The 14,384-nt window shown below is 38.0% G+C and overlaps 1 protein-coding gene across 1 annotated transcript in view; it reads right to left on the reverse strand.

The window, feature by feature from the left end:
- Positions 1–3,599: 3,599 nt before the first annotated feature.
- Positions 3,600–14,384, reverse strand: part of FBXO36 (F-box protein 36) — a 71,027-nt gene continuing 60,242 nt past the window's right edge. Inside the window, exons 3-4 of the mRNA XM_073359833.1 lie at positions 9,734–9,906; positions 3,600–5,620 (exon numbers count right to left, since the gene is read on the reverse strand). Of these exons, the coding sequence (XP_073215934.1) occupies positions 5,438–5,620; positions 9,734–9,906 (356 nt within the window). The 3' untranslated portion in view covers positions 3,600–5,437. The remainder of the gene's footprint in view (positions 5,621–9,733; positions 9,907–14,384) is intronic.

Here is a 14,384-nt window from a genome sequence, read left to right on the forward strand (position 1 = left end):
TTGCGAATACAGACTAACACGGCTGCTACTCTGAAACTAGTTCTGACTCTTAATTCATGTACAACAGTTTTACACTGATGAAACTATTGACTGCAATGCAGTTATTGCTGATTTACACTGCTGTGAGAAAAGAATCAAGCCTCACATGAATACTTTCCTACTCTATATTCCAGCTGATCAGAAATTTGTTGTTAAGCACAAGAAAATGGCTACATTTCTCATCCAGCTACACAAGTGTGTCACTACAATACTAATGATAATTCAAGGATACACATAATTTAATATATTTAAAAGAATGTTTCTGTGATATAAAATTGAAGATATCTTATATTTTTCTGAAAACACTCTCCAGTCCAAAGAACTCTTTTTGATGTTTTGATTGCAGAACAAATTATCTATTCTCAGCTCATAAGAGAAATGATAAATGAGGTACTTAAATATATTCTGATACCAAACAGCACTGAAATAGAACAAACAAAAACTGGGGAAGGATGGGGCATATTAATGGGGTTCTGCAGCAGAAAGGACAAGCAGCAAAACTAGACAATTTATTGCAAGAGTCTATAAGAAAAGTTAATGCATTCAGGTAGAGTTTATGGGCCTCCCAATTCTGATCTCAATGCAGCCAGAATCAACTTCAGTAGTTACTCCCAATTTATATTGGTGCCACTGAGAACAAAATCTGGCCTTTCCTATGATTCTAGTTTTGTTTGCATCAGTTTTACACCTGTAACTACATTGGGCCAAACCCAATATACATTGGCATAGGTCCATTGAAGTGGATTTCCATCAACTAATTATCAGGCCCATTGACATCAATGGAGTTATTCCGGATTTACATCAGTGTGAGATCAAAATCAGGTCCTGTGTGCTTCGAGCAACGTTCTGGAAGACTGAACTTGGCCCTACTCTGCTTACATTTTATCACCATACAGAAAGGGCAGGTCTACACTATGGGGGAAAGTTGATCTAAGCTATGCAATAGTAGCGTAACTCAAGTCGAGGTGGCTTAGATCTACTTATCGCAGGGTCCACACTAGGCTATGTCATCTCCCATTGACTCCCTTTACTCTTCTCGTTCTGGTGGAGTACTGGAGTTGACGGGAGAGCGATCTGCGGTCAATTTAGTGGGTCTTCACTTGACCTGCTAAATCGACCCCCGGTAGCTCGATCGTCGCAACCTCAATCTGCTGGTAAGTGGAGACAAGCCCAAAGAATTTGCCTATGTGCAGAACAATCCCTTTAATAACTTCCTCTAGCTGATTTGTTGTACGGGATGTTTGAGATCTAAGACAGTTACCAATATTACGTTATGGCATGTTATGTATAGTTTCCTAAGCCTGATGCTTTGCAGGTGAAACATCTTGCCAAGGATTTTCCAGACTGGAGGATGCTTCCAGAAAAAGTTTGAAGTTCCTGGCTACCTTACTTGTTTACACAGTTTGCAACTGTAAAACATTTTTATTGCAGCCCTTCCTCAGTAATTAATTATTTAACCTAAATAACCAATCTCTCAGGGATAGAACTTGAGAATATTGGGTGAAGCTGGCCAAAGTATGCATTTAGGTTTAGGAACAGTTGCATGGAAGACAGCATGATATTTTATTGAAATTTATTTCACCACAGAAGTTATTAAATTACGACGAATTGTGTTGCAACGTAAGAGCACAACATTCTCTATGTAAAACGGATCAGATTTTTTCAGTGTTGTTTACTTGCTGTAAAATTAGCTATGTAATGCAAAGCATGGAAAAGAGAAGTGTTTTAACTATTTAAGTGCATTGCCTTGCTTTTTTGACAATATCAAATAACAGAGGGACAATACAGAATGTTTTGTATGGTGCTACATTAATATTTTCCATGCTTTGAGAGACACAACTTGTGATGTAGTGCCTATATTAACTACAAAGTGTCATTTTATTTTCTGGGTTTAAGCTTTATAAAGGTTATTTTTTGTCATAAATGAGGTTTCTGCTTTAGTATTGATTTATGCTGCTGGAATCTATTGAAAACAATTTGTGGTATCCATATAAACAGAACAAATAAGGGGAAGTTATGAGACCAACATCAATTCTTTAAGTGCAGGTTCAATGTCTTGTTTAGTGTGAATGTTGCTGATAGCTTATTTTAATCAAAGTGACTTATTTTGTTGGGTTACTATATATATGGAAATGGTGATCGTCCGTCAATTTCCTTCTTCTTTTTTTTTTTTAAAGATATGTGTCTTTTATACTTCAAACTTCACTTTTCCATTTGTCCAAATTGTTTTTATTTCCATATGACTGTAATGAATTAAATGTTGTTCTTTTAAGATATGTGCATATGTCTTTCTATAGAGCTTCTTCTTCTTTTTGGGATAACTAGATCATGTAATGAGAATAAACTTTATATTATAAAATATTTCAATATTTTTTCCTTTTTTAATTATGCACTTTTTCATTTTAAAAGTAAAGATACTCCTGCAAAGTAAGGGCTAAATGATTCTCCTCACCTCTGCAGAGGGAACAGAAACCTGGTTGGTCCAGGAAGTGGGGAGATAGCCATTCTTGGCATCATCGCCCACTCAATCCAGCATAATTACCAATTTAAATTAATGCTGAATTTAGGTGGCTTCTCCTTTCATAATCTGAAAGGCCCCCTGAGCAGATTCTGGGAGCAGAAACTGCCAAGGAAATCCAGGGAAATCTAAATCCACTAAGCTTTCATGAAGGTGAGGAAAGAGGCTCCATTGTCGAGTAGCTATGTTCGCTATGCATTGCAGTTCTTTATAAATTCCTTTTTTATTTTAGAGTTGCCTTTGAGTGTTTTATTCTCTAAGGACTGGAATCTTGTAAACATAGTATCTTTAAATAAAATCACATAAGTCCTGATCCTACACATTTATGGACACAATGAATTTATAAATGTAAGAAGTCCCAGTGACTTAAAGTGAACCACTCACATGGATAAAGTTAAAAATATGCTTCAGTGTTTGAAAGGTTCAGGGACTTCTTCCGAATGCTCTTTACTATTAGCAAAATATTTAGGGGATATCTGTATATAATTCCAGTGCAAAGTAAATTTACTCCGATTAGCACATTTCTTCCAAAATTTAAAGTACTACTAGAATGACATATTCAGAAAAAAATATGAAATAAGAGAAAATATATTTTGGACTATCTGAATAAACCATTTTGTAGAATCTACACTTTTATTTCTTAATTAACAATTTACAGTAGATTTACAAACTGCATTTTTAATACTTGACATTTAAACCAGTTTTTAAAAATCATGGGCCAGCATTGACGATAATGAAGCTATGCAGATTTGTACCACTTGAGAATCTGGCCCAAAGAGAATATGGCATTTGTTCTAAAGTAAAGTAACTGAAAAACATCACAAAAAGGGAAAATATTCCTCTGGCAAACTGTTGGCAAGTAAATAGCTTTATAGCATGAATATGGTCACATTTATCTATAAAGTCCAAGGGTATACCATACATTGCATGTTTTACAAAGATTAGAAACTTCCATAGAATATATATTTAATACCATTTCACTTTGAATGGTGACCTTGGAGAAGGAGGAAAATGGTGAAAAATTGGCACTAGATACAAAGAATCACAACTTATTTTATGTTTAATATAATGATAATACAAGGCTCCATCAATAAAAAAATAACACACCACCCTGTAAAATTAGAGAAGTTAAAGATCAAAACTTGTCTAGCTGCCTTTCATGCTACTGTAATTAGCACCTTAGTTTGATCATTACACTTAGTTTGATCATTTATCAGTGCATCAGTCACCCTGGTGGCCATACTCAGATTATTGTAGAAATTGTTAGTGGCATTTGGTCAGGATTAAGTTCCTTATATCTATTCTTACTATAACCAAAATATACATGGCTCTACTAAAACATTTCAAATAACCAGCTACATATTTAAGGGTCCAATCCCAGGAACCCTCTCTCACAAGCGTAGTCCTTACTCATACAATAAGACAACAATAAGTTAAGTCTTGGTTTCAGTAAGACTACTTTTGTGAATAAGGACCATTTGCATTATAAAAGTTTGTGTTATAAATAAACTAGGTCACTTTGAGCATTTTGGCTTTACTTGGGTGCCTAAAGCTAATCACCTACATCCATATTTAGGCACCTAAACAAAATGACCTGATTTTCAGAGGTACTGAATACTATGAACTCACATCAACATCAGCTCAACATATAAAATAAATCAGGCCACTTTTTAGTGAATTCAGGTGACTAACTTTAGGCATTCCAGTGCAACCACGTAGGCCTTATTTTTTTGTGATGTTATCATTAGTACAGTGCCAAATCCTGCAGGCCTTTCTTAGGAAGACTAACTGAAGTTTGTGGGAGTTTAGCTGAGTAAATCATGCAGCTTTTAGGCCATTTTATGGAAAAAATGCAAGCATTGGTATTAATGCTCAATATTTAAACCTAGTCAGTAACACATGGTAGACATTAATTAATAATTTAAGGATAGTAATACTTGACCTCTGGATTGTTGACGTTAATGTTGTAATTAACAACAATTAAGATGAAATTCTAAGCTATGTAAAATATTTTTTTAATGGATTTGTCAGCTCTGTTTGGTAGGAACATTATTGATGTGCTACAATGCAAAGAGCCAATAGTAAATATTATTTTTTAATTGAAAATATACTTAAGTGAATGTAGAACTCAAAGGTACCAGAGTCACAACACAGGCAACTCTAGTCCATTATCATCAGAAGTTCCTGCATAGACAGAAGCAGTGAAAATTTCACCCATATACCATCCTTCCAGTGTTCCCAAACCATGACCTGAAGTAGCTGTCTAAAAGGAAAAGGGTAATTTGGTATACATACCCATTCAGTTCTTGGTCTCTAATGACGTTTCCCCTTAGTGACAGAGTGCTGATTTGCTTATTTGTTTGAATTTTAGATATCTAGACTACAGAAGACGTTCACTAATTTTAAATTCATTTTAATGTAGTTCAAATTTTGGACCCAAGATACATGCTGGTCACCTTTTAACATTTCACATTTGCCATGGTGGCCAGTAAACAGTCAGCATTTACCAATGGTTTCTACACAATAAGAACTGACATACCACATTTCTCCCTATTTCTTAGGAAATAACTGTGGCAACATTATGATATCTGTTGTCAAATGCCGACTGTTCGAATGGTAACCACTGTATATGTAAACTTATTATATCTCAGAGTCAAGAAGTTCAAGGGAGCTTGAACCTTTTCTATTGCTGGTGGTAGCTGGGAGCCTGATTAAAAAGATTCCAGTCTATAAAAGGTAATGTTGTTTATGTATTGCTTCCATTATGCTTTATGTCTACTGTTTTAATAGTCTAATTCTTTTCAGTAAAAATAACCAATTATAATGTAATATACAAGTCCGCACTTGCAACTTTTGCCCATAATGAAAAAGCATGCTGCTTTATTTAGTCTTTGAATCATCTTGTTTCTGCCTCCTTCTTCGGAGCTGCAGCTGAAGCTGAAGCTTGTTTGTGAAGAAGAACTGCTTCCAACCCACTTCCTCTGCCAGTGCTCTCATTTCAGGGGTAATTGTACCACACAAATTCTGCACAATTTTCTCCCACAGTGTGTCAGAGTTGCATATCTATTTATAAGAGAAAGTAGGCAGGGTTAATCTGGTTTAAACAAACATAGCCAGACCTATTCAATGTTTACTGACCATTTTGTTTGCAAAAACCCGGCATAGGGCAACTCAGCCCATTGTATATTAAGTTAGCTTTATATATAAGAATGTGATCTTTTGGGAAAAAAATCCCACAGACCTTCTTTAGGTAAATTTACAATAACTTCAGTACAAGTTTTGCCCAAGTAAGGACTGAGTCCAGGTTGTAGGATTTGACCCTTGTTATATGTCTTTGTTGGTCTTGTACATGGTATTATATATTCTGTAAATTATTGTCATGGTTTCTTTCAATATACTGTTCAAAAATATTTTCTCCATCTGTTGTGACAAAGAGGACACAGGGCCACACTGTCCGCTGATATATATTGGCACAGCTCCACTGAAATCAATGGAGCTGTGCCGGTCTATACCAGAAAATTTGGCCTATGTTATTTACAAATCATATCACAAATATATATACATGTGTTTGTGGTAAAGAAAAAGGGCCAAATCTATTTATTTGTGGTGTTATACTATCAGACTCTCTGGATTTACATCAGATTAATTTGGCCCAATGGCCCTATGCAACTGAAAGAAGCTTTCACAAGAATTGTGAGCTATTCAGTTCTGGAGATGGGTTGTGATTCCTGGGTGACGCTTCCCACTTTTGAATGACTGCATAAATAGAATGGTGTGGAAACAATCATATAGGTCATTATAGCATAAGCAGAAAGAGTAAATGAAGGGTTTTTTCAGGTATGATACAACCATCATAAAAGAGTAATTATTAGGAAGACTGGGTGCATCAGTATAATCATTATATCCAATCTTTAAAATAAGTGATCCTGGAAGATACTGAATCTGATTCTCTCCTCACATAAGTTTTACAATGAGTTTATTGGTACAACCCCTCTGTAGTCAATGGAATTGCACTGATGTAATACTACAATTTGGTTCCAATATCTGTTCCACTGCTGAGCAGTGGTGGTTATATTACCAGCATATTATATGCTGGGTTGTCTGACCAAAATAGGAAGACAGGGATCATGGGAAATACTGCTTCAAATACTGCTGAAAGAAGAAAAAGGGATGAATTTTAAAAGCTTTCCTAAAATTTCTGATTGTTATATTTCTCTGTTCTGTTGTGCCTAGAAAATTGGTAATTGTATTAAATTGAAAATATTGGAGACAATCTTTTTAGTACTTCATACACAATATTAAAACATACAGTGCAAATCTCAATTCAATATTATTGTTTTCTTCTTTCAGTCACAGTGGATTTCAGAATATATAACACAACAGCCAGCTTTCAGTGTTAGAAACTTTGGTGAGATTATGCTCTCTATTACAGTGGCTTAAATTGGAAGTAACTCCCCAGAACTCATGGATTTACACTAGTTTTACACCAGTGTAAGTGTGAGCAAATCAGACTCTATAGTTACAGAACATCAGAAATGTTTATCTTCAGGTTTGCATCGTGGATATAGCTCCCTCTGGTGGTTATTTTAGTTCATAGAAAGATAAGTAATAATTTTTACAATTAAAATAATTACCTTTATAGAACCATTTAAAATCCACAAACAAGGTAAATCTAAGAAATCTACTGAGACTGTGATGGAAAATACCATGTTATGTATTTCAGTAAACACTGATATTTTGAAAAACTCGCAGTGCTTGAGTGGTGGTGTTCAGATTACGGCAACTGCAGTCATTCCTTACTTGATTTTATAAAACAGCTTCTTTTACACTGTCTTTGTTTTAAAATATTACACAGTGAAAATACAAAAGTAAAAATACTTTGAAACTGGCATTGGAATAAACCTACTAAATTCTGGACAGAAAAACATGATGAGATTTATGCTTAGAATTACCTGGTGAGAAAAGAAATAAACATGTGAGTATGCAAGCAAATAAAAGTGAACATATTTAAAAGTGTAAGAATATTTTTGCTGATAATCTGGGTCTTTGGCAAGAACAGGAAATAGAAGGTGGACTGTAGTAATAATGGGATGGAGGGCAAAAGATGGCACACAGCAAGAGCCACCAGTAACAAAACTGGATATTACATAGGAGTCTTTGCAGGATACTTGTGGCCATGATACTTAGCCAGAATATTTGGTTAGGACTGGAAATGAGAGGACGCAGCTACCTATTTCTTTAATTTATCTTGGAAAGGAAGAAAAAAAGCTTTGGGTTGATAATTTGGTAATGAAAAAGGGCCCTGCTGTGTCCTGCAAGGATCCATGGTTGGGAAAGAAATGATAAATAATTTACTACAATCTCACAGAAATAGCAGTCTTTTCATTCCCTTGAACACAAAGACTGCTCCAGTTTAGTGCTCATGGTCAGTGTTTCCTCTTCAGAGAAAATGAGGGGCAGAGTCATGGCACTGCCCGAGCCCTAATCATTGGGCCCAGTGATCAGGACAGTGTACCCAGCAGGGGTAGTCAATAGGCAGACTGTGAGCTAAATCCAGACCGCCAGATGCTTTTGAACAGACCCCAACATATTTTTATTTATTACTTATTATCATTGTTATTTTTTATTATTTTCTCTGGAGTCTGGATCTTGACTATACCTTGACCAAGAAATTTGGACCGTGACCAGAAGAAAAAAAAATTGACTATCCCTGGTCACCCAGTTCAAATATGGCACAGCAGCCATGTTCACCCTCCACTCCTGGAGGCACTGTATGTACATGAGGCAAAAGCCTCCAGAAGCTTTGGCTGGGCTGGTGAGTCTATTCCATTGCTTCTATTGCATGCTTTGCTTTACTGTCATAACTGAGCCCAATGTCCACAAGAATATTAGCATAGTTTAGAAATATTATTTCTCCTCAGTTGAGATTCTGAGTATCCAAAAGGTGAAAAAGAAAGGTTTTCTTTGTAAAAGAAAAGACCTAAATACTATTTGATTATATGGTCAATATTACATCATGCACTCACTGCCAGAGTGCCCATTCATGTCAGTTCACAGTGTTGCAGAGACTCATCCTCTTTACCCTCTTGTGTCCTGCATCTGCAATGGTCTGCCACCTCAATGGCCTAACCCTCTGGCCAGGTCAGCTCTCAGTCCAGTCTTTTTCCGGGGTTAGAAGAAACCATATTAAACGTGAAATCAAAATAACCACATGGATGTTAAAGTCCATAACAAACACTAGTCCTTCATAGAGACCCAAGGCCAATGTTGTCAAGGCTAGGCCCCTGGCTAAGCCAGGTTTCTTGGGTTAGGACACTGAAGATTATCTGGCTGCAAACTGGCCCAATAAAACTAGTCAGTCCAAGCCAGCTGACCCTGTCCTGGCCTCATTCAGAATTGGTTCCTAGTAAAAGCTGCCAGCCCTTTTCATCTGGCCTACTGGGCTTTGATTGGCTCCTGCCTGCTCCCAGCCCTTCTAGGTACCGGAGGACCAACTCTCACTGGTTCTGTTTGCAGCTGATCAAGAGACACCTCTCTATGCAACCTCTGGAGGTCTGAAGTCACTGCTCTTCCCTTCCAGCAGGGTACCTTCTTATGGTAGGATGTGCCAAGTTGGTGGGGCCTCTGGCAGGGGCAGCGAATACCTGGTAAAGCCCCTCATAGTTCCATATAATAAAGCACTCCACACCACAGGTGAATTCGCCTAACTAACTTTTGAATACGGTTGATATTGAAAACAACAATACTGATATTTTTGTACTGCTAATTGTAATTGATATTACATTATGACAAATTATAGCCTCAGCTGTATCATCATAAGCCCACTGACATCAGCAGGGTTGCATGGGTAATTTTCTTTAAAATATTTCTATGATTTCTTTAAAGTTGAGACTATCCATTAAGAATGCTTTTGTAATACACATGAGTGTAGTATCCTCCATGGAGCCTGATCTTGCACTGCTAAAGCCGTGCAATGACAGCAAGATCTTAAATACTCTGTATGCTATAAAGCATGGGTCCAATCCTTCAAATACTTAATACTAGGAATAGTGTTTATTACCTGAATAATCTTAAAGGTAGACATGTGTAAAGGATGTGTGTGTTAAAAGTGAACTAAATGAGGAGAATGTGCCAGAGCAAAACTAATACTTGAAATAAATTGTAAATGTTTTTTACCGTTTCAAATCTGTGTGAAACTTGAGAAAGCCTGGCAATATCTTCAAGCTCCAGAAAGGAAATGATGTACAGGAGCAATGAGTCAGGAAGCCGTTCCAAGAAGTCAAAGTTACCCCGGCACAGATTGAAGATATGCTCCAGAATGTTGGCACCAAAAATTACAGCAATTTGAACTGTGATTCAAAGAAACCCAACAAAGAAAGAGATTTGTAAATGCCTTTACATTCCCTCCCAATGCATAGGGATAATCTTACATGTATCTTCCAAAAACAGAACAACTCCAATTTAAAAAGGTAAGCAGATACATTTCTGGATATTTTCTAGATAAACAACACAATTCTGAAAACCCTTAGCATTTATAATATAAAATATAATATTCTAGTTTTGTTCCATGAACAGAGCTACCACAAACATCAATAGGAGTCTTGCATAGGATAGGATATGCTCAAAATTTGGACATTGACCAGCATACCTCTAACTCTTCTCTGCTCATTGCTGAACTTTGATGTCAGCAAAGCAGCAGCAACAAGACTTAACTGAAACCTGTCCAATCCCATTTTGCACACGTAAGAGATATTAAATACAAGTTTTTTATATTGTGCTATGAACTAATGAGTAGATTTAGAAAACAATGAAAATTGTATTCATTTTTAAACTGGTTCCAACTTTGTAATTTTGTTGCATTGTTCCTGTGTTTATTGTTTTAAACATCTGTTCTTCAAAAAAAAACATGTTCTTGAATGTGCTATTTGTTTATTTAATTTTAATATGCATCTTTATTAGTGATCTGTAGTACATTTTGGAGTTGTGTTTTGTTTAAGACCTAATTACAGGAGCTCTGTAATTTAGATTTGGAAAGGGATATGTTCACAGTGGGCTCCCCTTTCATTTCAAAACAAAGCTGCTTTATTTACAGTTAACAAATTATTACAAATCCAAACTAGTTTTCTCAGATTTGAGCTATAAATTCTACTAAGTAAGGAGTGGTATGTATATCTTCTGGCATATGTTATACTCACAAAAAAATACAAATAGAATAATGGAAGCTAAGAGATGGAAAAGGCCAGATAGGCAATTTAATCCATCATCTGCCAATGTAGGATTTTTCCTTCCAGTATATTTTAAAGTATTTTGTCTAGGCTAACTTTAAATTATGCAAGCTATGAGGTGTTCATAATTCTCTTTAAACATTCTTCCAAAAATCCAGCAGACCTCACTATTAAGATTTTTTTTGGTTTATACTCAAACATTCTCTTTTTTAATTGCGTTCCTTAATTCGTAGAGTACTTATACCCCTTTGTACCACCTTGTGTAATTCCTTTTCTTCTGTGGTATTTACATCCTCTTTTAATACTTGTAAACAGCTAAATCCTTTTCAATCTTTCCTGCTAAATCAATCCCTCCAGTTTTTTAATTTTGTTTTATTCTTCTCTGAATTCTCTCCACTTTGTCTATATGATCCTGGTACTCAGGCACCTAGCAGTAAATGCAGTACAGTAGGACCTCAGGATTATGAACACCACAGTTACGAACTGACTGGGCAACCATACACCTCATTTGGAAGTAGAAGTATGCGATCAGGCAGCAGAGACCCCTCCCCCCGCAAAAGCAAATACTGTACACTATAGTACTGTGTTAAATGTAAAGTACTAGAAAAATTAAGGGGACGTTTACAAAAAGATTTGACAAGGTAAGTTAACTGTTTCTGTATTAGTTTCATTTAAATTAAGATCGTTAAAAGCAGCATTTTTCTTATTCATAGCAAAGTTTCAAAGTTGTATTACATCAATATTCACTGCATGTGAGTTACATGTCCCAGGGTGCTGCCTTCCAGTCCCTCTACCACAGGCTCAGATTGACTCAGGTGATAACTTTATTGACCTGGATGCAGTCTGGACCGTGCAGATTCCCCTAAGGCCCAAGCCTATTCCAGACCTAGTAGAGACAACTGACTGGTCCCCCTATCCCGCTGGCCAGTGGTCACAGAGACTGTGGCTCTGCATGTCACCATCCAAGGGCACCGAGAGATGCTGCTGGTTAGTGCCATTTGCTCCTTTCATTTTCCCCTGATCCTGGGTATTTCCTCCATAACCTTCTCATTCACTGGCATGAACTAAAGGGTCAGTTTCTTTTCAGAATATTGCTGGCTGCACTGCTTGATCCCAGGACGTAGAGAGTGCATAGTAGAACCCCAACAATCACAAGCCGGTTGTTGGTCCAACAGACTCACTCGTTGATCCTGCGCCTCAACTTCTACCCCAGCACAGTGATTTTGCCAATGTATTTGAAAAAAGAATGGAGAAATCCTACCCCCCCACAAGGATTATGACTGAAACTGGGAACAAAAATACCATTTGGTCATATTTATGCCATGTCTGAACCTGAACTGGTCGACCTTCGCACCTTCCTGCAGGAGAACCTGCCCAAGGGCTTTATTACAAGTCCACCTCACCTACTGGGGTACCTGTCCTCTTAGTTAAGAAGAAGGATGGTAGCCTCTAACTTTGTATGGACTACCAAACACTATATGAGGTCACCATTAGGAACTGATACCCCTTACCTCTAACTCCTGAATTACTGGACTGCATGGGGCATGCCTATATATACACAAAGTTGGACCTCTGAGGTGCATATAACCTTGTAAGGGATAAGAGGAAGGCTGCCTTTTGAACCCACTGTGGACATTTTGAATACATCATGAAGCCTATCAGTTTAACCAGTGCCCCTGCCACATTTCAACATTCCATTAACAATGTGTTCCAAAATATTCTGAACCAATATATGATATACCTGGACAACATACTTATTTTTTCAGACAGTGCTGAACAACACACTATGCTTATCCGTTGCATCCTTGGACAGCTTCGCCAACATTGTATCTACGCTAAGTCGAAGAAGTGTGTTTTTGGTCAGGCCTCCATTCAAATTCTTACGGTTCATCCTATCCGCCGAGGGTATTGAAATGGACCCTTGTAAGACGATGGCAGATCTTGAGTGGGCAGTTCCACAGAACATCCAAGAACTACAGAGCTTCCTGAGATTCGCAAATTTCTATCGGCGATTCATCCTGAGGTTTTCAAAGCACACTGCACCCCCCTATTGCCCTACTTCACAAAACTAGTAAGTTAGTTTGGTCTCCTGGGGCCCAACAGGCCTTTCAGCAATTGAAAGTTGCATTTACCTCAACTCCCACACTAGATCACCTAGAGACGAAACAAGCCTTTATCATTGAAGCTGACGCTTCTAATGTGGTGATCAGGGCAGTATTTTCCCAGAAACACAGCTCTCAGCAACTATTATACCCATGTGCCTTTTACTCCTGGAAACTCACCCCCGTAGAACAAAACAATGGTATTTTGGATAAAGAATTCCTGGTGACCGAAACTGCCTTTGAGGAACGGGGTCACTATCTTAAAAGGGCCCTGTACCCTGTCCATAAGAATTTAGAATAGTTGCATAAGGTGAAAGCTCTCATCCAGCAGCAACTCCAGTGGGCTTTGTTTTCTCATGTTACAACTTTGTAATCTCTTATTGTCCAGGAATGAAAAATAGCAAATCTGACACTCTGTCCCAGAAGGGAGAACACTACACTGACATGATGGGCTTGAACTCCAAAATCTCCAACATTCTTAAACCTCATAACTTCCTGGGTGGAGCCTCCCACCAAAATCTGCTTGCCCTGATATGACCAGAGGATCCCTTCTGATGAGCAGGAAGCCATAAGCAGGGAGTCCCACGACATCTGAGCTGGGATAACCTACGTGAAAGGGCACATAGGTTATCCCAGCTCAGATCCTCCTGGATCTCCAGGAATTATGGCCCAGGAAGTATGACTCACCCTTCACAGGACATTTTGGTAGAGTCAAGACCCAATGCCTAATTTCTCATCTTTCTAGTGGCCTCGCAAGTCACAGTGGAGGCCTACACTGCCTCTTGTAATGTGTGTGACCACTCCAAGGCATTGCATGACAAACCCCTCAGCCTCCTGCAACCTCTCAAGGCTCCAACTAACTCCTGGGCAGTCATCACCTTAGATTTCAGAGTAGAGTTACCTGAGTCCAATGGGTTCACAACCATCCTGACTGTGGTGGCAAGGATCGGCACCACCATGTTGCGCAACAGACACTTGACAAAATTACCGTATTTAGTGATCGACATGGTGGGGGGGCGGGGGCGTTATGTCATTCAGTCATTCGATTTTTTAAAAAATTATCACAGACCTCAAAATTTTTACCACGGACACTTGTGTCCATGTATGGACACGTTGCTGACCTCTGCATAGTGGTTCTCCTCACCAAGATGGCACACTTCAACCCCTGCACTCATCTGCCCTCCACCCAGAAAACCATCCAGCTCTGTATAGATCAAGTTGTCCACCTCCATGGCCTTCTGGAGTGCATCTACATCTCTTACTGTGATTCTTAATTTCTCTCTCACTTCTAGCATGGAGTTCTCCAAAAGTTGGGCATTTGCTCCCATCTCTCCTCCACCTATCACCCCCAGTCAAATGGTCAAGCAGAAAGAACAAACCAAATTTTGGAACAGTACCTACCGTGCTACATAAATGATCACCAGAATGACTAGTCCTCATTACTACCCCATGTGGAGTTTACATACAATAACACAGAACATGCCTTTACAAGACAGAGTC

The sequence above is a fragment of the Lepidochelys kempii genome, chromosome 9 (genome assembly GCF_965140265.1).
Source record: "Lepidochelys kempii isolate rLepKem1 chromosome 9, rLepKem1.hap2, whole genome shotgun sequence".
In the NCBI taxonomy this organism is placed as follows: Eukaryota; Metazoa; Chordata; order Testudines; family Cheloniidae; genus Lepidochelys; species Lepidochelys kempii.